This window comes from Enhydra lutris, unplaced genomic scaffold (assembly GCF_002288905.1).
Source record: "Enhydra lutris kenyoni isolate GAN:26980312 unplaced genomic scaffold, ASM228890v2 scaffoldscaffold16, whole genome shotgun sequence".
Taxonomy (NCBI): Eukaryota; Metazoa; Chordata; class Mammalia; order Carnivora; family Mustelidae; genus Enhydra; species Enhydra lutris.
Window position 1 is genome coordinate 6,636,206 of NW_019154100.1, and position 24,652 is coordinate 6,660,857.

The 24,652-nt window shown below is 38.6% G+C and overlaps 1 protein-coding gene across 6 annotated transcripts in view; it reads right to left on the reverse strand.

The window, feature by feature from the left end:
- Positions 1–24,565, reverse strand: part of LOC111147298 (sarcoglycan epsilon) — a 66,844-nt gene extending 42,279 nt beyond the window's left edge. For 3 of the 6 annotated variants that reach the window (XM_022503260.1, XM_022503258.1, XM_022503263.1), the window contains exon 1: positions 24,291–24,565. In XM_022503260.1, the coding sequence (XP_022358968.1) occupies positions 24,291–24,399 (109 nt within the window). In that variant the 5' untranslated portion in view covers positions 24,400–24,565. Of the gene's footprint in view, positions 1–8,755; positions 8,864–24,290 lie in introns of all 6 variants that reach the window. The other 3 variants (XM_022503261.1, XM_022503259.1, XM_022503264.1) reach the window with 2 other exon arrangements.
- Between the last annotated feature and the right edge of the window lie 87 nt (positions 24,566–24,652).

A 24,652-nucleotide genomic window follows, 5' to 3' on the forward strand; every position in this document is an offset into this window, starting at 1 on the left:
GGACCTTTCAAGGAAAAAAATTAAGCCAGTGATCCTGGAGTATAATTAAGGTAAAAGGAGAAAAACTGGTAAGAAGGGTCAAATTACAGAGCTTTGTGAACCCCTACTGAGAAGTTACTTCATTCTAAATGTAAAGGCATTTAAATTCCGATCACAATCCTACATTTCAAAGCACAGGAGCATTTTGAACAATCTAAAGGAATCTCTTCAGAGTTTATCTAACTTATTCTTTTTTTTTTTTTTAAGACTATTTATTTAACAGACAGAGATCACAAGAAGGCAGAGAAGCAGGCGGGGGGGGGGGGGGGGCGGGGGGAAGGGAGCAGGGTCCCTACTGAGCAGAGAGCCCGATGTAATGCCAGGCTTGATCCCAGGACCCTAAGATCATGACCTGAGCCATCACCTGAGCCGAAGGCAGAGGCTTAACCCACTGAACCACCCAGGCGCCCCTATCTAACTTATTCTTTCTAGAGATTAAAACACCTTGAAGTCCAGCACTGAATTTTTTTTACCTTTGTTTTTTTTTTTTTTCTTGGCACCTAGAAGGTGTCTGACATAGCTGGATACTTTTATTGATGCCTTTTGAGTGGATGAATACCTTCTAGTTAAAAAGCACTGCAGAGGTAAACACAGGTGTTATGTTTGTGGACTGTGTGTGTGTGTGTGTGTGTGTATAATACTTCACTTAAATTTCAGTTTTATAACTTGAATTAATTCTCACATGTGTGTACCTGTTTAGGGGTTATCATCCTCCATTTACATTATAAACTCCTAACAGTCTGCCTTAGTTTTTGCTGCCATAAGGTAGTGAAAGCTAGCTTATAAAGCCAAAAGAAAGGTTGTTCATATGAAGCAGTATTAAAAGGATTCTGTTTTCTATATAGCTCTTGGCAAGGCCTGAAGTGGAACCCTAAAAGGGTACCACCTGCCTATCACCTCACTTCAAGGACTAGTACAGAACATCTCCATTTCTGCTTTCATAAAAAATAAAAGTAAAAAAAAAAATAAAAATAAAACACCTTTCTGTGATCTGCAGAGCCAAACCACAATTTTCCGTGGCCCTCCTGGGTTTTAAGATGACGCGCACATTTCTTTATTCACATGTACTCAATTGTCTTTTTGCAATCTGCTGAGCTGCATCCTTGCTGGTCAGTTACCTTGGCAACTCCACAGTAAAGCCTGCTTCTCTGTAAGTATAGTATGCCATTCCCTTTGAGAAAAACATGATATGGACGTATGGCACATTCATCATCGGGAAATGGAAAATGACTAAGCCACTATGTTTTGTTTGTGAAAATAATACTTCATTTCTGTAGCATCAGTTTAAATTATGGGCACATAATTTAGAGAATTTAAATTATGGGCACACAACATTTTAGAGAAGCACCCTTTGCCTTTACCTTCCCCATTTGTTACTTGCAAAACAAATCGCTCTTCAACAGAGGCTATTTGGGCAGTATTTACACCTCGCTTCCTTTTGCAAACAACAAATGACACAGGATTCGAAGTTACAGGCTCTTGTTCTAAACATGAGCTGTATCAACAATGCCGGTATGGTCTGCACCAGCAGCAACAATTGCGGTTACTTGGCTAACACGTGTTGCACTCACATGTATCTAAGTAGTTCTCCCAAACAGAAAGCTTGAAGCACATTGTCTTCCTTAAAAGCAAATCTTGACAATCAAACTTAAACTCTAAAAACGCCGCAGTACTAAAATCCAATCATCTCTGAAATATACATGTGTACAGTGTCAGGCTAATCAAGCTAAGGTCACAGGGTCTGGTCTCTCTGTGTATCGCATGCTTTTGCAATTGTCTACGGCTGCAAATCCATTACCTCTGCAAACACATGCCACTGGATACAAATGAAACTGGAAACCAGTGTGTGGCTAAATCCCGTGCAAATCCATCACCATTAATGGGAAAAACAATTAAACCAAAAGTCCAACCCCCAGAGGGTCAAAAACACCATCTTCAAACAGTGAGGGTAGCTAGATTTGCAAAGATTAAAAACTGAAGACAGGTAGTCATAAATAACAGGTTTTTGTTTTTGTTTTTTTAGGGAAAAATTACATGTCTGAGAAGAGCAAAAGGATATATGGGCAAGTGGCCAGGGTGATTATGTCATCCTCCCTAAACGTAGTTCAATGTCCTTCATTACCACGCCACCAAAAACTTGATGAAAACTATTCTTTGTATGTTTTAGTCATGAGGTACAGAAAACTCCAGGCCATTTCAACAATTATGTGACAGCAGAGAGCCAAGAATCCAGTAACAGACAGAGATAGCAGTAGCAATAAAGTGGGACCTCATGCTATCTAAATAGCATCCTGTCTTCCTTTATTAATGGTCCATTTGAAATTTTCTCCCTAAGGGACTCACATCGTGATAAGCATGTGCATTTGAGTGCTTATTTACAATTACTTAAAAACAAAAGCAAATTTGGACGTATTTAGTAAACATTAAATTTTGAAAGGATTATGGTGGTGCGTTGGTAATGAATTTATAGCATATAACTTCACAGTTATCACAATGATTATTTTTAATGGCATAGACACGTGCAAAGGCACGTACCAAGTCCCTTCTGCACAAAAAAGTCCAGAGAACCTCACCAGACCTTTTCCTGCATCACCAAGAACGAGTACATGGTTGTCAAAGAAACTAGCTGCTGAGTGTGAGACCCTGCAAGTTCCAGCTAGATTTAAATCTCAAAGCTGTCTTTCCACGGAACTCTTTGAGAAGAAAGTCATAAAGTAGCATCGGTATTCCTGTCCGGGTGGGCTCCATTAGGTACCTATTATGTGCATGTCTCTCTCATAGATGCTTTGTCAACAAATTAATCATTCCAAAAGATCCATTTATACGATCACCTGCTAATTTTTAAGGTTTAAGACAGTAAATCCTCACCTTACCATGAACCCCCTGCCCCCCAACCAAGAAGGAAACATTCCAGGGAGCTGAGTCGTCTCAAGTAGTGAATCAATCCTTTTCCATGATGGTAGAGGACCATCATTTGGCACAGCAATTACCGCACTCTGCTCTATTATATAACGACGCCCTTTCAGACCGTTGGGTTGCATTGTCGTTTACTGATCACACACCTCCGCCAGCGGGTCCCAGTCTGCTAATGCTTTTTAAGGTTGTGTGTTTTATAGATTTTCTGTTTTCTCATCTGTAGACAACTTGTCAGCTGTCATTTCTCATTGCTATCAGTATGTTTCCTATAGCAGCTTCTCTATCCCTTCTAATTTGCTGCTATTAATCTGCTGCAGGTTTAGAAACCAGACTACCAAATGAGGTGGCGTTGCGTGTTAAAGTAAGAACACATTTGTTCTGTCTTAATGCACACGGGGCTCTGCTAGATGTGAAAAACAGGAGCCTGCGTTTGCCGCATCGATTGCGGCCACCCGAAGACCCTTTTGTGGCGTATTTCCTGGTCCTTAGCTGATGCAGTCATTCTGAATAGATGATCTGGCTATAATTGGGACATAGCCATGACTTGAGATGGCAGCACAAACTCCATGTATTAAATGCGTTTAGAAATAAATAAGTGTACCATAGATAGTCTTAATTCAGCCCATACATTATGTAAACATGAACTGTCAAATCAAAATGAATGGATTTAATGTGTTGTGTAAAATAATGTCTTACATATTTGCTGTGTGGGAAATATACTGCATAATTTAAACAAAGAGATGTATTGATTAAGTGATCTATTACCCTTGGCAATAGCTAAATCAGCCTAAGAATATTATAATGCACTATAATTAATAAGTAATTTATTAATAAGAAATTAAAGCCTATTTCTAAAAGCATTTCAATTTTGTTAATTTGCCTCTCATGTTCAGAGAGTTTTAAGAGATAAACTGTTCAATGGGAAGCATGACAAGGGTGCTTTAACTGAGTGAAAATTACTTAAGTAAGAGGATGCCTATTTCTCAATTCTTCATAGTATTGCCTTGATAGTATTATCCAGAAAAAAGAGTGAGGGTAAAAATGATGGAGAAGGTTTTTAAAAACGTTTAAGATGAAAGATAATACTGAACAGTCATTTATCTGGTATAGCTTTGAAGACCAAACTTTCGCCAAGCACCAAGATACTTCCATTCCTCAAAATCCTCTTTACATTAAGAATCCTTATGCTAATCTTAATGTTAAGAATGGCAACATTATTTTCAAAGAAAGTTACGTTAAAAATATAATTCCTAAACTTCTTTTACTATATGATCACCCCTGGTCATTAAAATTGTAAGTTCTTCCAGGAAAAAATAATCCTTTTCTTATATTTTATAGCCTTAACAGCTGCAAGCTCCTTCTGAGGCTCGGGGCCCTGGTATCCACAGCACTCTGAGAAGCTGCTACCAGTTAATCAGAATTGGTTATAAGAGATGAATCTCATCTGCTATCTCTGCATTGAGAGAACTCATTTCAGGGTTTTCGGAGTCTGACATATTTATGGTTTCCTTCCCAACCTATTTTTTAATGTGTCATTTCTACAGTCAAGTTAAAATTTAATTACCAAACCTGATAATTGCTGTAGAAAAATATTCTGAGGGACATCAGTCTCCAGCCAAGCACACAACCTGTTGGGTTGTTTTTCCTCAGTAAGATTTACCTGGTGTTTTATCCATCCCGCTTTATAAATCTTGGTTTTGAATTGGAAGCTTTTCTCAGCAGTCTCCCCTTCACCTTTGAGTTTACTCAACATCAAAGTGCTGTAGGCCTTTCATTTGGCAGTGGCCAGTGACCGCTTCTATTTCGCAGACCATGCCTAGGCCGTAGAATTCATCACAAGGAAGGCATTACATTGCCTTTTTAAACTTCATTCCTCTAAGAGGCAAGGGCACTGTGCTTTATGTGAGGTGGAAGACAAACCACGATTCGCGTCTTTTTCTACAAAAAGCAAAAAGGTTGTTTTTTCTTTCTCTCTCTCTCCCAACCAAAGCCACTTACTGAAACTATTTTGTTAAACATCTTGATTTTCCATATAATGGTTACGTTTTTGTTTTGTCCTGTTGTTTTTTTCTTAAATGTCAGTTCGAAAGTGGTTGCAAACCATTGTTAATTGGTGATCAATAAACTTAGTCTCACGAATGCTGCAATTGAAAAGGGCTTTAGATGTCATTCTGTCTGAGCATGCCAAATATATTTCTCTAACAAAGACAGATCATAGCATTACTTCCTACTTGGATATGGCCTCAGCATTCTACTTAACCCAGAATTCCCGACAGATGCTACCGATCAGAGTTGGCATGCACTTGTTCTCCTGGAGAGTTCAGTCCTTCATTTTATAGGGAACAAAATTGAATCCAGAGAGACAAAACGGCAGGTTCAAGCCTACAGGAATAGTAAGAGGAAAAGCTGGGGACTTGAAGCCAGGAAGTCACATATTTTGTTGATTTGAAAACACAAGGTAATACATTTGGTGGCTGTACATTATATTATTATGACCTGCTAGAGCAAGCTAATTATGCTGCATAACACCTCTGCTTTCTTAATTATTTCTCTTGTTTGATGACAAACCAGAATTTGACCAGATAATCCAAGTTCACTCTTTATTTTGTGAAGTTATCATAAGAACACTGCACAACTGGAAGAAGTGCATCGACAACCACAATTTCAAGAAAGAAACAAACCTAGAGATTCTTTTGTTTAAAGCAAGAAACAAACCTGAAGCTTAAAAGGAGACATTTCAGCCATCATAACCAGAGCCTAGAAGGAGAAACTCATCTCCCTCATAGATGATCCTTTGAAGTCCTGGAACTCTGTGATTCTTCGTCCTGACTTTACTACCTTCAGAGGCAAAGGAGAACATGTATTTGCAGTCCTAGGAGTACTTCCTGCTCCTCTCCAACCACACAAAAGCAGAAGGCATCTAGAGAGATATTTCTATCTTCAAGCCATGCCCATTCCTTGACTGTCAGTGAGCTAAGAGGAGCTCCTTTATGATGGCAGAATAGAATTCTACAAATTATTCACAGCACATAGACTTGACTCCCAAGAACGTCAAATTCAAGTTTAATATTTAAGTGGAAAATAAATAGGAAATCAGTACATGATTATTTTTTACTTTCTCTTAGGAGAAAGTTCATTTCTTGTTTCTTAAGAAAAAAAGCAATGAAAGTCTGTCAGCAAACCTAAAGCTAACCCATTTTGGAAAATAAGTTGTCTTGAGTAAGAAAGGAGAATTTAGAAACATTTATCTAAGTGAAGTATATAAGCTGGTAATATGAAGGCTTATTCATCCTCTTTTACTTAAATTATTCTGGGGTAAATTTTAAGTTTGTCTATCTCTACGTGAGGAAAAAGAAAAGGGCATCCATATTTAGAGAGCTCTTTATGATTTTTTTAAGTATTTAATGTATATCAAGGTAGAATGATGCCAAATATATTGTCTGAGACTCCAAATACCTCAAAACTATTTATAGAAAAGAGACATCCCACTGCTAAGTTTGGAACTGCACTTTATTTTAAAAGAAAGTTATACCAAAAAAATACAATCACTAAACTTACCTTACTATATAAATGTTCTTATAATCTTTTGTGCTCTCTTGAAATTGTCAAAAAAAGATGATTGGGACTCACGGTCAAGAACATCCCAAAGAACATTTGATATCTGTGGTTAGCACTTAAAATGGCCTTGCTACATGAGCAACTAGAAACAATTCTCTTCATGCAGTTAATGAAATGTATTATTCTCTCAATGTTCTCTGTACATAGAACTACAATGGTAGGATTTAAATTGGATGAGGAGACCAGGAAGGGAGAAGAAGCTAAAGAGGAGTTCAAAGAAACTGAGGATGTGGTACCTCAGTAGATTCAAGATGTATTGATCACTTCTATTTTGAGAACTATGGTTATCACTCTGGTTCCAAGGAGAAAAATCAATCTGGGGTCCAATGGGAGCATGAAGATTAAAAGAGGAAGAGACAAGTATCTCTTGAAGATTCTGGAGAACGCTGTATGCGAAGGTCTTGGAATAGTACATTTCACTAAGAAAACACCAGAGTGAATGACTCACAGGGTTTAACAGCTTCTTATGGAACACCTTTTTAGCAAATCAAATAGGAAATGGAGGTACATATTCAAAGACAACAGGAGTTCTAGGGATCAGAGTTAAAGAGAAGAAACTAAAGAAAAAGAAAGGATGACTGTCAATATAGTGCAGAATGGTGTGATGTCCAAAGGGAGAGTTTTTGGTGATCTCATGTGGGGCACCAGGAAATCAGGGCAGATCTCAAGTCCTCAGGAGATGATAAAGCATTAGTACATTGCAGATAGTAACCTTGAGGACCATCTGGGGCCATAACTAGGAAGATTAGAACACAGGCAGAATGGACGTGTCTAAGAAGCTGAGGGCCCTCAACTTGATTAAGGAACCTGCCAGACACAGGTGGTCATCCCGGGTAATTCCCTTGAAGAAACCTTGAGAACCCCTTGAGAATATCTAAGGAGGGTTTGGGGCAAGGACTATGAGATGATGGGCTTAGGACCTAGAGTAAGTGCATTTAGTGCTTTTTAAAATAAATTTTTGTGATCTTCTCATGGGAAGTTATTGCTATAAAACTCTTTTTTTCTTATAGGTATTCGCAATAAAAATTCCTTAGAAATGCAACGGTGTTTGCTGGTTTGTTTCAAAAACAGCAGAGTAGAGGAGAATTGGAAGCCTCTGTCCTATTGTGAAACAAACATGGCAGTGGATGATTCCACGTAAGGAAAAATTTGGTGTGAGCTGGAAAAAAGCTAGTGATCCTCAACTTCAGGGCTGTATGAAGACAATGAGGTAAACCAGGAATCACTCCTACAAGGTACTCAGGATTTGTCACATGGCAGCAATTTTAGCACACAAAATGACTGTTCTTTTAAAAATATTTTTAAATTGTTGTTATTTTTATAGACACTTGGTTGCCCCAAAGTTACAGAAATGAGGCTACATGTCAATGTGTATGGTCACATATAGCCAAAATTGTGTGTTGGGGAGGGGGAGGGTGTTTGGGGCAGAGGGTTGTGGGCAGAGAGATCTTAAAGGCAAATAATCAAGAAATATTAAGTGAAAACTTATGATGATAACTGACATTTTGAAAACAACTAATCTTTTCGTTATTAAGTCTTTTTCTCCCTGATGAAATGCATTATTTCAAAGGTCCTGGCATATTGCTAATGGACACATTTATGATAGGGAAGAACAAATTCAGAAAAAATAATCAATCATCCAAGGGTCAGGTCCTCTTTCCAATAGAAAATAAGTGCCATATAATTACTTAATAGCAAAACATATCAATTTGGTTTTGCAACAAAACAATCAGTCAAAAAATCATCCACAATTAACAAAATATTTTATGACCATTTTTCTAAGGTTGTATAAATATTGTTTTTAAAATAATTTCTGTTAAATGTGCTTCTTAATGCTTTTCAATGTTATAAATAAATTGTTATAATGACCACACTGTAACAATTTTTATAAGTGGCAAGCTAGTGACTGGATAAGGGTCACAATAGGTTAAAAACAAGAATTATTTTTAGTTTAAAAAAAAGGCAAAACTACGGCAAAGGAAAAAAACTTAGAAAATAATGGATTAAGAACATAAAGGATCAGAAGTTTTAGAAGATTAGGAAAACAAAACTGGAGTTTTTCAGACTAACTTATCAAAAAAAAAAAAAAAATCCACACATGACTAAAAAAGCAAAAAGAATACTGGAAGCGGACATTTAATTGATTCCCCAAAGGGGATTTAGATTTACCACCTAAACTCACCATCTTTCTTCCCACCAGTCATTTTTCTGCTGATAATAAAACTGTTGGCCTGTTTGGTCTTCCAGTTAACTGTTCCATTTATGCCATCAGCACAGCTTAATAAAAAAGCTTTTCAGAATAAAACAAATGTACAAAAATGAAATTAATGTCAAATTAAAATGACTATCCCAGGTCACCTACTATTAATGAAGATTAGATTCCTTCCAGCCCAACTAGCTGTTTAATCCCATTTGATAAATATTTGTTGCATGTCAGTACAAGGAACATGTGGGGATAAAGGGTAAACAAGACACAGGTACTATACCCTAACAAGTTTACAATCTACAATCTACACACACACACACACACACACACACACACACACACAAATATAACAATTACACATACACACAGTGATAGAAAACATAGGTACTACAAAACCCTGAGGGGGGAAGCCATTATCTCTGGCTAGGGATATTGTGATAGGTTTAAAGTATCTTTTAAATTTTACAGTTGAGGTTTGGAAACATTACACTAGCTGAAATGAACATAATAATTGGTGTTAGGAGGTAATAAATAGGGAGATATCTCTGGAGTGTAGGGTAGCAGTCAACCTATAAATTGAAAATAAAGGTGGGCCCAGTTATATGACATCATGGAGAGAGTACTGATAAAGTTTTCAAATTGCTGCATGGAGGTTAGTTTAAAAAAGGGGAAACAAAGATGACTTTGAATATTTGATCCAGGAGGGGGATACAGAACAGTGATACATTAGGAATCCCTCCCTATCAGGAGAAAGATAAAATTGAGCCATATTAAATTTGGCATACCACTTGGATATCCCGATGAAATCATCTAAGAGAAAGATGGAAACAGAACTCTGCTACGTAAGAGAACTTACTGGGGCTTCAGATACAGATTTGGACGTTCATCCCCAGAGAAATGATGTTTGAAGCCAAACCCCAGTACAATTCTTTATATAGACCATGCTCCCAGGTAACATGTATTAGGCACTCTCATACAAAGTGACCTGGAGAACATACACCTTCACATTCTTGAGCCACTCATCTACCCTATTTCCCATTAACCAAACTACCACTCTCACTGCTTACTCCCCCATTTTTCATCCTTACATTTCAGACATGGGATTTGGGTACCATTTTCCCAACTATAACCTTGGGTCTCCATCTCATTCTCCCTTCTTCTAGCCATCTCAGGTATGTTCTCTCTGGGTTCAGCTCAGTCCCGGAATCCCCCAGGATACACCCCACAGTTTGGTCCTAGCTTCTGGAGCTGAAATATAGTAAGAAGGAATGTACAAAAAAAAAAAAAAAAAAAAGTGGGAGGGACAGCAAAGGCAGAACATGTTAATAAATATATTTATATAGCAAGCACAGAGGATAATTCAGCAAAGAAATCAGGGACAAGGCAGTCAGAGAGGTTGGACAACCAAGCCTGAAGTGTCACATATGTCACCAGAAGACCTATCAAGGAGGGTGGACTGTGCACCCTCACATACTGCATAAAGGATAAAGAGAATGAGAGGTTAGAAAAGACTGCTAGATGTGTAAAGTGAGAAGTTACAGGGGACTCCTTCAAAGTGGAGCTCCAACAAAGGGATAAGAATAGAAGCCGGACTGCAAAAGGTCAAGATGGAAATGTAGCAAATACAGTTAATGTTTCAAGAACGCTGGCTGGGATAGGGGAGAAAGAGATGACACGCTAGATAGACTGAGACATGGCACGGTGCAGAGAGAGCTGGTGACGTGAGGTGGGGAAACAGATTTTGTTCAGAAGCAGAGGAAAAGACAAAGGGAGAGAGAAACAGAGAGGATAAAGAAAAGGAGCAAAACTGATGAGACATGATTCAAGAGAAACCAGAATGGGTGAGACCAGCATATACAAGCCAAGAAAATACTTCCTGATTCAGAAAGTAAGGACAAGTGAAGACAAATTTGGCAGGGGCAAAGGAAATGTTCGTGTTGAAAGGGCTCCTCACCTTAGCAAATCAGAGATGAAATGCATATTCTTTTTTAAACCGAATTTTGTAGAAAATTCTGAGCTTTAACAAAATTGGAAGAAATACCAAGTTCCCTTCCAAAAATTAAAAAAAAGGAATACAATTCAAAACCCAAGTTATGAAAAACCAACAAACAAGCAAACAAAACCTCAGTGATTGTTTCAGTGATACTGTGAGTGGAAATCAAAGGTTCTAGCCCCCAGAGCAAATAAATGACTAGATGGGTATGTAATTTTTTAAAATATGTAAACTTAAGGGTACTAATTTTATATCTACTAAAAGATCAATCTTCTGGATGATTCACCTAATAAAAGGTTGCTTTGCTTAACAACTGAAATTATGTCCTTTTTAAATCTAGATGAAAAATACAGTTGTCACTTCCTAAATAATTTATGCTAAAGTAGGAGCAGAAATGTTCATAGTAGTCTCTTGTGGCAAAATACCCACTCCCTGGGTTCTCTTGATCACTGGGTTCCAAAGGCGACATGCTGATCCCCTAAGAATCACATGGGCTGCTCTCTAAAAATATATATTCATACCCTCCAAAACTTCATCACCAAAAAAAATTTAAAAAACACATATTCACGACTCCACCATGGAGAGTTTAGGTAGGTGGGTTACACAATTTCATCAGGCAATTCTCATACACAAATATGAATGCTAGAAGACTGAGGATAACTATAGAACCCAAAGGTAGATAGGATATTCAACTGACTCACATCATATATGCCAAATGTAGGCTGACCTTAGAGTTGAAAACCTTTCCCACTTCTGCCCCCCACTCTGCCATGGATTGGGGAGTTAGCATAAAGAAAGAATGGTTTGAATATCCAGACAGCACCCCTTTTGTTCCCTCCTTTATTCTAGCCTAGTGGTTCTCAGACTGCATATGCATAAGAATCAGTGTTCGGAGTTATACACACAAAACTATACATATTGTACTTTATGGGTGATTTAAAGAATTTACTAGGATAACAAGTCTGTGAGATATTTTTGTCTAACCCTCTGTCATGTCCTTGCCAGGTGAGCCAGCATATCATCGCTCATAATTTCCAGGTCCTCTATAAGGGTAGTCCAGTTGGCTTTTACAGGATTCAAAAGACAAATCTGACTGGTTTCTCAATCATTAAAATATGGAAGCAGGATAGACATCCCACTGATACTGCTCTACTTTAAGGCCAACTTTGCTTTGAGATTATTCTTTTTTTTTTTAAAGTCCATAGTGATCCATCTAAAGTTCTCCACTGACCACAGAAGACTGCAGTCCAATAAATCTAAAAAAAAGAAAAGACAATTTTTTTATGACTCTATTCACCAGACAATGTCACTAAAGACAAGACACAACATCACGGATGGCGCGTCTGCTTAAACATTCAAGTCCCGCACCTCAGGGGAAGAAATCTCAGTAACATGGAAATAACTATTTGTTTTTAATTGTGTGTTCAAGATCATGGATCCACTCCACTACCTTCTCGTATAGAGAATTACTATAATCTGTGCAATGACAAATGCGGATACTCACTGAAAAACGTTATGATTTCAAAGTTTGATTTTTGTTAGAAAAGGACCAGAGTCTGTCTTTTTCTGTGAGAACAGATTTCCTTGGTTAGCATGGGAAAATGTAACTCAATTTAAAAAATATTTGCCCTATACATAACTTTTCAAGATTAAATCTAATGTGCAAAAAAATTTCAACGTGTATAGACTGGTTCTTGGACTCTTTCCAAAGATAATAGACCATCCCCAGAAATCTTGAAAGAAACTCCACTGTGCTCACTGAGTTCATGATAATCTCTGCTGCAGTTGTACCTGGATGTGAGTTTTGCTCTAATTCAGCAACAGAAAAAGCAAAGAATAACATACATACTGCGTTTACACAGCCCAAGCTAAGAAGACATTCACACGATCAACTGGCATATACAATTTGACCAATTGCTCAACACTCCCTCTCAAAAATCATCAAAGCCTGAATTAATCCAAAGGTGGCTGGCATGCCCTTAAAATTCCCTAGAAACCATACAATACTTAAAGTTTGTCATAAGATTCCATGATTTATTCTGAGTCTTGTAGCAACATGACTGACGACATTTCATCTGGCCTGGGGCGAGCACTCTCTGAAGAGACATTACTCTTTCCCAAACCTGAATAATTTGCAGACTTGGGGAGGAGGGGATTGTTATTTAATAAAAGCAACTGAAGAGCTTTGAATGGTGACTGATTGCTGATGAGCTAATCAGAATGCCAAGGGAAAGAAATAATAAATAATAACTTACTCCGACATCACTGTCCAAGTAAACAGCAGGAAATGCCAAATGAAATTTAATCTGATTAACGCACTCACCTTAGAACCGAGCTGTCACCTCATTCTCTGTCCACTGTCTCATCTGTCTCTTTTCATATTTCACTTGAAGGGGACACGGACTTTGTTTTCATAAAGTGGATATACAGCTCACGTCCCCAACATATCTCTGCTTCGCTCACCATTCCCCATGTCGCTATGTCACCTCCTTGCCCTCTACATCTTCTCTTCCCTTCCTTTCTGCAACCATCCTTAATACTTTTTCAGTTGTCTCTTACATTAAGAAATCTTCTTTCTCTTTAAAAAAAATAGTCTTTGACATTATTGTTAGCTACCATGGTTTGAATGCTAGGTGTGAGGCATACACTCAGGGTTTTATACATATTAACTGATTCAATCCTTACATTATCACCTATGTGAAGAAGGTATTATTAGTTCTATTTTGCCATGAGGACAAGAAGTCTTGGGAAATTATGGAACTTACCCCAGGTCATGTGTTTACTAAGTGGCACAGCTGGATTTTGAACACATTTCTTGGCTTACTGCAAAGTCCATGTCATCTACTCTTCAGTACTAACCCTAAATGGTTAAATGGGAAAATAATGTGTAAACTACATATTTTTAAATGTAATTTGAAATATTGTTATTACTATTAGGTCATCTTCAACTTAGTTTTCTTTCTAGAAAAAGTGAGTTTTCCCCTGACTGTAGATTAGAAATAGCTGGAAGGAGGTAATGCTCATAAAAATTAATTCCATGCATTATATGCGTGAATGCATTTACACACACACACACACACACACACACACACACTTCATTAAAATAGGAAATCTAAAAAGTTGGAAACTATGGGGGGAGAAAGCTTTGATGAGAAGGACTGCCTACGCTAACCTCAGGAAAATATACTGCTAAGAGAATGTTAACAGCAGGATTTTAAACCCAAGAATGCCAAAATAAGAAGCCTTCAAACTTTGTTAAAACATTAGAGTTCCAGCAGGGCAAAACATCAGGAATTATTAAACACACCTGAAAATTATTAGAGTTCTATAATTTTAGCACAAGATTGGTAAGATATTAGACTTCAGAGTGAAACAAAGTTGGAATACAGAAAGATAGTATTTTCTATCAGAGTGTCTGAAGACAGAGTGTCTGGGTTGAAATCCCTGTTTTTATCCACTGTTATGCAATGTCTCTGTACCTCAGTTTCCTTATCTGGCAGGGACAGTCTTGTGCCTTGCTTCATAGAGACATTTTACGAGTTACTAAACGAGACAACACAGTTAAAACCTTCAGAAGAGTGCTTTGCACATGATGATGTTCTCAAAAAATGTGAGTTCTTATTACATTTAATCTACAACTAATATGAAGGAAACTTTAGATTCCTTTAAATGTGATTTCTTGAAGTAGATGGTTAAATGAAAAAAAAAAACTGTAGTGACTACAGTTGGCATGAAAGACGTTAGTACTCCCTTTTTTGTTTTCACAGTCATTAAGATACATGAGAAATGACAATATTTCTATAGCTGAGTGGAGTAAATGCCAGAGGCTGCTAATGAGCAGAGGCAACAGCCCAGGGGCTCCAAATACCCCCCGGTCCACACGGCCTCATGGAGGACTAAGAGGATGGCACTGGCCAGGCATGCCGCGTGAGAGCTGCAGCGTAATCCTTTTGAGGAAAGCCAGATGTAGAAAGAAGCGAGTCATATTGATATGTGCTATCTCTGACTCTCATAAACTCTTAGGAATTTTTCCTGAGGAAATGGTGCAACAGAACCAAAAACTGCATGGAGACAAGATTCAGCTTTGCATCATACATATCAAAATGGGGAGGGGGGGTTCAATGTCCAATAAAAGAAAAAGTGTTGATTTGATAGAATAGCTAAAGGAGAAGGAATGGTGATCCTCTTCTCTAGGTAGTTTTGTTCCTTTGCTCAAAGAGCCCGAGCAAAATGTATACTGTGTTTCCACAGCCAGGAAACAGTACTATCTACGTTCCATCTCAGCAATGTTGGATGAATAAGGAGCACCCGTGGGACCCTTAACAAAAGAGATCCCTGATATATGCAGTAGGTATACGCACCATTATAATTTAATGTCCTGATCTGCAAAATGTTGGACTATTTTGAAATTAATAAAATTAGCAAAAGGCAGAATACAAAATAGTACATAGACGATGTGAAATCTAGTGTAATAGTGCAATCTAGTGGAAAAGGATTAAAAGGCAGAGTGTAAGAGCCACTACTGAGTTAGGGAAGTTAAACTGTCGGAAGAATTCTGTTCAAAATAAAAATAAAAAAAAAAACAACAACAATAATCCTTGCAAGGTTTTTCCAATTAAGAAAACTCTGAAAGAGAAATACTCTCACATCGGTTGTTCATTGGAGCTGTCATTCCTTTTTTTTTTTTTTTTTTTAAATTATAGAAGCCCTATATCCTCATTGCAGTGCATTCAAATAGTATAACCAGGAGGGTATAAAACATGAAGATCCCCTCTTATCTATCTGGGCCCCCCCTCCAATGCCCAGGGGAGCCACTTTGCGTCTTTCCATGTGTGTGCATAGGCAGACAAATGTTTGTGCACATACTCATACACACACACTGTGCTTTTTTTTTTTTTTTTTTACATAACATGATTACACTTTTTTCCCTTAGCATATATGTTGGACTTGTTTACATGATATCACATTTGAAGGTTGCGTTGCTCAAGCATAATTTCCTTCTCGGCACCTCAAACTCAGCCTGTCCCGAGGAGGACTCCTGATCTTTCCCTTAAAGTCTGGGCCTCTTCCGGCATTCCTCCTGCCCTGAATGGTACCCCCATTCATCCTCCTGAACATGACAGAAATCTAGAAATCATCCTTGACATGTCCTCCTGCCAATCTCCACGGCGAAGGCGAATTCCGTCCACAACCCACTCCTGTTGCTATTCACTCCTCAGAAAGTCCCTCCGCGCTTCATCTCCCCGGCACCGTCCCTGCCCAGGAGGGCTTCATGTCCATGGGGGATTACAAAAGTAGCCTTGGATATAGTGTGCTGCAAGCAGTTATGACCCCTCCAACCTCTTCTTCACAAAGTGGCCAAAATGCTCTTTTTGAAATGCAAATCTGATCTTGTACCGCTGAAAACCCCTCCGAATACAGGTTTTAGGATACAGATTATACTCTTTAAGGTGGTCTAACAGGTCCAGCAAAATTCGATACCTGACCTCCTATCTCACCTCCTCTCACATGGCTTCCCTCTTCTCTCTCTGCTCCAACTTCACTGGACTTCTTCTAGCACCTTCTATTTGCCCAGTGAACCTGCCCCAGGGCCTCTACAGAGCGCTTTCTTTTACCTCAAATCTCAAATACACCTTTCCTCTTCACCTCACTAACATTTACTCATGCTTCAGATCTCAGTACTCCTCAGAGAAGATTTCCTTAATCTCCTTGCCTGGCCAGATCCTCTCCTTAGAAATCCTAGTAGTGTTGGTAGCACTTACTATAGCTCTAAGGGCACATTTATGTGTGTAATTATTTAATTAATCTTTGTCAACCCCTGTAGTGTAAAAGTTTCATAATGGCTGGGACCGTACAATCCCCAGCATCCAACACGGAGTCTCAAAATAGGTTGACATCCAGGAAATAAATAAATAAAAGAATATTTAGTAAAGATGACTACTACGTTTTCTAAGTTTTCATTATGGCTATCAATGCTCCATGAAACATCCTTATACTTCTACTTCTGAGCACTTTCACAAGTCTATCTGTAAGCTAAACTCCTAGAAGGGAACCGGCTAGACAAAAAAAGGGCATATATTTCAAATTTTGATAAGCACATGTAGTAATCTGTTCTGTTTCCACTTCTGCAGTACTGGCCTTTGATGAGAATCAACTCTATAGCTATAGAAAATGGAAAATGTTAAAGGTGTTCCACTGATGAGATATTTCATAGGAGAGAAAAACCAGTGTCATTTTACCGCATAACAAGAAACGCCAATTTGCTAAAGAGGAAAAAACAAAAACAACAACAAAAAGACCTTTGGGGCTAATTTTTTTCTTTTCATCTGCATTCCAAGGTAAAAGAATAACTTAACATCTATGCCTATCGCTGAAGAAACCGGAAACTAAAATATTTCACTCTAACTACTATAGGAAAATTAACTGTGATCTGTTCTTTCAAATTCGCAATAAACCCCAAATCTCCATAATAATCAAAATGGTGACCAGATGAATGAGTGAAACATTAAAGAATGGGAAAGAATTTACACCAGAGCTGCCTAACTCCCAAGCTTTTTTGAAATGAGCAGCTTCATTTGTCAGAAAAGAAAAAGTCTGCCTTCTGTGTCACAACAGATGCCGTGGCAATTCCCGTGGTACAAAATGCCGAAGCTATTCTAAAAATCTGATTAGTCCAAGGCAATTAAGTAGAAAGTGAGACGTGCTAAAGATAAGTGCTTTGTACGTAATAAAACACATTGAAACCACTATTGCATAAATACTGCATAAAAATTTTTAGATGAAGGAAGATCCAAAAGACAAAAATTCTACCAAAGTGACTCTGGAAGACAATAGCACTTTAGCTTTACCCACATTATTATTATTTTTTTTTTTTCAAGAATACAACGTTAGTAATCACACCAGCAACTTATATTTTGAGACAACCTATTTAAAACTTTTTTTAAGTTTTAAAATTTACCACTGAGGGTTATTTACTTCCCAGGAGCAGGAGCAAGCATTGCATTCAAGGAATCACAACTAGCTGTCTGTGGATCAGGTGAACGAGCGGTGACAAGCCAGAAGCTCATCTCTGAGCATTTCTCTCTTGGAAATATGAGCTCAGCGCAGGAACGCCTGTGGCATCTTCAACAACTGGGAAGCGAGCCATTACAAGTTGCCCTGTGCATTATTACAATCCCACAAAAGTGCATGGCACTTTTATAAAAGAGAGAGAAAATAAGGAGAAACTTGTTCAACATGAAAAATATACTTTACACAGTCGGAGCTAGAGTGACCATATCCCTGACCTAACAATCTGAGTGAGAACATTGTGGGTATGTTGCAGGGGGTGGCGGGGATAGGGGGGGAGGCAGGAGTAAAAGGAGTAGGAAAAAGTTGGGGGAAAAAAGATGCCTGAAGAATATTTTCTTCTTTCTTCACATCTCTCATCTGAGTCCCCCTCCGTCCCCCACTCCAAGGCTCCAGGACATAAAATGAGTTTCTGTGGAGTCAGATGTGTTACAGGTTATCACTCCTCAGAAATGGGGTCCTCTGCTGCACACTCTACAGATTTTGAGCAATCAAGTTTCCAAAGTTAGATATAGTAATCAAAATAAACAATCAATAGGTGGATGGAGGAGAAAGAAAATCTGCCACAAGACATGTTTGAGACACAAAGAATGTGCCCCTGGGACCGTCAGAATCCAGGCTAACCTGAAATGGAGAGAAGTTAAAAGAGCACAGGGTCGGAAGCTACTTTTGATTGAAAGGTTTTATCTTCAACTGAAAAGCTAAAAATTATAACCAAGTGTGTCAAGGACATAGAAAAGTGGTGAAAACTGCCCCCTGTTTCCCCCAGGGTAAGAGGATCCAGAGGCCAAGGGCTTAGCTGTCCTGCACTAGCAGCCAGCAGCGGCTGCTCCCCCTTAACCCTGGGTGCCCCAGCATCGGGCAGCCACTGCCCGGGAAGCCTGTTCCCAGCCAGGGAGAAACATCAGGAAAGGAAGAACTATGGGAAACAAGTTAAGGCCCGGGACACTCTGCGGGAAGGGGGTGGGGGGAGCCAAAACAGAGCCAAAAGCCCTTTAATTCTCTTCTCTTATAGATATTCATGTTTGAAACAGAATAAGAGGGTAGGAAGGAAGGTGTTAAATTGCCCCATTACAGCTACTTTCAAGTTGTAAGAGATCAACTTGCAATACATAGGGCTCTTCTTTTTAGACAGTTTATCAGAAACAAATGAAATGTTTCCATCACAAGCTTCTTTGCTGCCCTACACGAAAATGTTATCACAGCCTTCAGATTAAACATTAATTGCAATAAAGGTGAATATTTTTGATATTTTGAAAGAACAGACCATGTAAAAGTGTTAGGTTGATTCCCTAGCTGAGCTGCACTAACTGTTAGAAAGGTCTGGAATTGAAATCCGTCTCTACCTTTCACCCACTGGAGCTAGTTCTGCTTTCCGAAACAAACAGAAGAGAGTTTATGTCTACTTTTAGTCTTCAAGCTAAACATTTCCAGACCCTTTGAGGATACCTCCTGTGACAGGATTGCCAGACCCCTCACCATCCCCACGGACTGTTCTGGAAGTTGTCTAATTTGTCAACGTCTCTCTTTAAATGTGACAGCCAGAAATGGACACAATATTACAGATGTGGTTAATTAGAGGGGGGTACTATTAATTTTTGTGAAATATGGACACTATACTATTCTCAGAATCTGAATTTGATTTTTTTTTCTTTTTCACAGACACATCAAGCCACTGGTTCATATTAACCTTCTTTTCCCTCAAAAATTGCCACCACATTAAGTCACCTCCTTCCTTATGTACCAATGAATTATGATGTATTTACTGCTATAAAACATCTTTTGCATGGCACAGCAGCCTGTTTAGTAATATTAACTCTAAATTCTGTTATCTACTTATCACAGTTACCCCTTTGCAAGTCATCCCTGGATTTTAATGCAAGCCTCTTAAATCTTCATCAAAATCATTCATAAATTTCACTGAAAAAGAGAAGAACCAGGGCAAAGGCTTGGATCTTTCCCTAGGGACCACTCTTGGACCCCAACCGAGTAACCCACACACCTGGTGGGTGCTTAGCTTAGCCTACCTCATACTCACAAAGCAATCCGGCTAGTCTACACACCATCTCGCATAAGAGCATCTAAAGCCTTAACAAATGCTTTGCTGAAAGCAAGATGCACTTATGTTTCAAAACAAAGTGTAAAAAACTACACATATTAAAATTATAGTCTTTGAAAAATACATATGCACAAAGAACAAAGACAAGAAAGAAAGAAGCATCAGTGGAAATGTCTGTTCTAGCATCAGACTGTGGAGATTGTTTTTTATTCAATACTGTCTTTACTATAGTTACATTGTTTAAAAATTGAAGACACTAGGAATTCTGCTTAGAGAGAATGTTGTTTGGAGGCAGATCATATTAAACAGCTTTAAGAGCATTGAGACTCCATCTGATCCTACCAACTAAAAACCCGATCAAAAAATGTTCATTTAAAAAGACTTGTTGATCCTTAGGAACACCAGCTTCTTTTTTTGAATTTTGCATTCCTGTTTTTGGCTAACATTTCTGGAAATCAGGAAGACAGCAGACTAGAGAACAGTATTCTGAAGTTTAGAAAAAGCTTGAGTGTGTGTGTGTGTGTGTGTGTGTATGTGTGTGTGTAAGAGAGAGAGTCTGTTCATGACTGTCTGTATGTCTGTTATGTCTGTCTCTCTATCTCTGCTGGATAAGTTCAATAGGATGAAAGGGGGAAAAAAGCCACCATGTTAACAGTTTTATGAAGCTTTGGACTAAACCACAGCTCCATCTCGAGAATTTCTAGCGGACACATAAACTCATATCATCTATTCACCTGGAATCCTTATTTTGCAATAAGAGCAGGAAATAAGATCAGCAATAGGATTTGCACTCTGATGTTTAGAGCTGAGGCAAGGGTAAGGTTCAAGAAAAGGAGTCAGAAAGAGTGAGTGTGTGCTACAGTTAGTAAAAGAGAAAAAGAAACAAAGTGGCTGGTTATTTAGGAGAAAATAGGATCTATAAATCCTGCCCTTACTGGAATCCTCAAACAATCTGAAATTTGATGGAGAGTTTTTTAACATGTCAGGGTTTCTTCACTGATTCAGCATTTTGTTTAGAGCATGGTTTTCATCAGTAGGAAACCCGTGTTAGAATCTGAAATACATGTTGTCTTTATCTCTTTGAGTTCTCTCACTAGTTCTCTCTGGTCCTGTCTCTCGCTATTTTTAATGTTTGAGAGAAAGACTAGTGAAAATTCCAATTTGCTTAGAAATACAATTTGTCCATTGTCCTAGAAGCTAAGCTAAATACACCAGGTAAACCTACAGCTTTTAGATTGATGGCAACTCTTATAATAGTGATAAAATAACCAAATACTAAGTCTAGCTAATACTGACAACTGAAAACGTTACTTTGCTTAGAAATAAATTTCCCTACCATGCTAAAAGTTAAGCCAAATGCATGTAGAAAATCAGCAGGTTCATAGGTCCATAGCAAATTTTCATTTACAAGAGATTAAATGTCTAACTAGAAAGTCTAGTTATTATTTGACAAGTGAAAATTCCACTTTGTTTTGAAATACAATTTTCCTACCACCCTAGAAATTAGGCTGAATACCTGAGGTAAGTCAAGAGTATCACATTTAACATGGCAAATTGTCATAAAATAGGTAAAAGTCCAAGTAGAAAGTCTAGTTACTACTTGACAAGGGAAAATTCTACTTTGTTTTGAAATACACTTTTCCCACTACATAAGAAGTTAAATACAGGTGGTAAATCAACAGCTTCATAGATCCACAGCAAATGCTCATAAAAATGTTTTCGACTGTCCAAATACAATGCCCAGTTATTATCTGATAAAATAAATATGCTTATTAACACCCTTCTTTGCTTTACATGCAATCTTGTGCAAAATGGGTGAGAAACAGTCAACACTTGGAAATATCTGAGAAAATCCAAAATTCACTTGGGATACTAAATGTCAAAAAAAGTGTTTAAAATTCTTGTCTATTAAGGGGGGATAGTTAATGTTGTTTTGTTAGCTAACACAAATATTATCTAAAGTATTTGCCTATCATAGTTGATTTTTTGTGTTTGTTTTTAATATTGCCTTGTTTCAGATTTTAAAAGTTTTATCATAATCACTTACCTATCAATATTGTTTTTTTCCTAGAAAATTCTGTTTTTAAAAAAGTAAAAATTATTTTATATGTTGAGAAATAAAAACACAAGGAAATACACCAAAATGATAACTGTGTATGTTAGAATAGTGAAGTCAGGGGAAATTCTCAGTTCTCTAGTTTTAAATATTTATGTACCAATGTTGTTCATTTAAAAATTTAATTAAAAAAAGTAATTAATATTATTTCCTTTTAAAAAAAAAAAAACCTGGGGAAATATAATGTTATTTGATAGCTCTCTTTGGAAAAAAATTAATTTGAAAAATTAATTTAATCTCATTTTTAATTTTTAAAAATCATACACATGCAGCTCTATGAAGAATATATATTATTTTGATACGTAAGCATGCATAAAGAAAGTCTGAAAAAGTAAAACCTATAATGTTTACGGAGGTTAACTCAGGATGAAGGGGTTACAGGTGATCTTGATTTTCTTGCTTTTTCCCCAGTTTTCTGGAGTTCTTTTCTCCTGAATTTTGCATAGTGAGTAGGAATTCAGTATGATAAAAATAATACTAAATCTGTTTTTATATAAAAAAAATTCTGGTTAACAGTTTGAAATAAAAAATTTAAATTGGTTCAAAGTGGTTCAAACTTTAAGTGTCTTGGGACAGATTTTTAAACCTTCCTTTTCCCTACCATCTATACTGGTTTTTACTCTCACTTTTTAGAAAAAGAATATCTTATCAGTTTACAATTAGGTGAAGTAACTTTTCTGGACTGGAAAAAGTCTAAGGGGTTGACAGTTTGGTGGTCAGGAGAATGGTACTCTGGCAAACATAAGAATCCTAAAATTATTTTAACTTGCAGGAAAGGATGAACATCTTAAGAGTAAAAGGCACTTCTAGAAAGTATAATTGTGCTCACCCCAACTTCCTAGAAAAATATCTTTCATTGTTGGAAATCTTCACTTCATTCATTCTTTCATATATCTGATGGTCAACATCTCATTTCTGATAAAAAGTAAAATCTCAGTAAATGTGCTCCAGTTTTGTTTATTCCTAGAAAAGCCAGCTTCACGTGCAATTCCTGACACCCTGTCATCTACAATGGGCCAAATTCTTAATTCTCCTATACGTATAAATAATTTGTAGCAATGTTACTAAAATATGCTCAGTTTTAGCCTTCGAATACAAATGTGTCTCATCCATATTTCAGGAACCTCACTCAGCTGTAAACAATTGGTTTTCCCTTTTAACTAAACTTCTTTTTCTAAGATCATCAACAAATTGTCCTTTTTTTCAGAACCTAACACTTTGAAGCACTTAAGTGAAAATCCTCGTTATGGCTTTTTTTTTTTTTTTTTAAGCATCTTTCTTCATCAGCATTTTAAAGGCTTGTAACTCACTGCAATTTTATCTAAGGTAAAATATGTATGTTTATATGCATAAATACACACAAACACTTGTGGCCGAATCTCGGCAACACGCTTGAAAGGATTAAACATGCGGTTACCGTGACTAAACGCATTCATTCTCTCTACAAGATTTAGAAAAATGTAACGTTGCAGGGAGAACTAGGTCTCTGTGTAAACCTTGTAATCACCACCAAAAGACCATAGCTGGGAGCCTCCGGAGCCTCCAAGCACACTAGAGGCACCCACAGCTGTTTTTAATTGTTTTAGCTTTTCAAAATAGTGCAGTTGGTGGGGCAAACGGTGTTGTTTGCAGCGACTCTGGCCCCAAGCCGGGGTTAACCCTGACCAGAACGCCCTGTTTAGCTCCCAGCATTTCACGATTCTGCTTCCCCGCTCCATAAACCCTAAGAAAAACGAGATCTCCGCCGCCGAGAAATGCTCTTAGGAAGAGGGGGAATTAAGTGTTTCAAACGCACAATTTTGTTTTCTCTCCCGATCGGATTCAAGGAAAGGAAAGAAAAGGATGTGTTTGCGTGGAAAGGGACGCAGCTTGACACCCATTTCCTATGGCTTGTCTCCGGGCCGCAGTGCCCCCTTCGTATGGTAACGACCCCCAGAAAAATGGGCGACAACCCCCAAGTCTTTGCTGCAGGGCTGGGAATTGGGGGGTGCGGGTAGGAATGGAAATTGGAGATGGAATTTCTGCGCGCTCTAGGCAGGGAGGGGCCCGCGGGGGCGCGGAGAAAAAGAAAAGGCCAGGGGTCAAGCCTGGAAAGGGACTCACAGGGTCCGAGAATTGGGGTACGGGGTGTCCTGGAGGAGGGGTGTAGTGGGGACAGGGGAGCAAGAGGGGCTGACACCCAGAGAATGCACCCAGATACCCAAAACCCAGGCGGGGGATGGGGAGGCGGCGGCCTGTTGGCCCCAGGACCTCCCGTCGCGCGCGGGCCACTAACCTGTCAGCAAGAAGGTGCCAGTGGTCGCGGGGCTCATCCTGCGTGTCCCCCGACCCTGTCCCGTCCAAGCACAAGGGTCTCCCAGCTCCCACCACCGGGGCAATTGCATTCTTGGCCTGGCTAGGCCGGCCGTCCTCGATTCTCCCCTCCCCTCCCTTTCTTCTTTCCTCCCAGCTTGGCCAGTTCAGCATCAGCATCCTGCACCCCCTCCTTAATCCCGTACTCCCTCTAGCGGCGGGCCAGTGTAGCGTGGCCATCGCCCCCACCCCCATCCCCCATCCCCCCTCCGCCCCCGCTCCCCTCCGCCCCCCTAGCCCGCGGAGCACGCTGGGATTTGGCGCCCCCCTCCTCTGTTCAGCCTA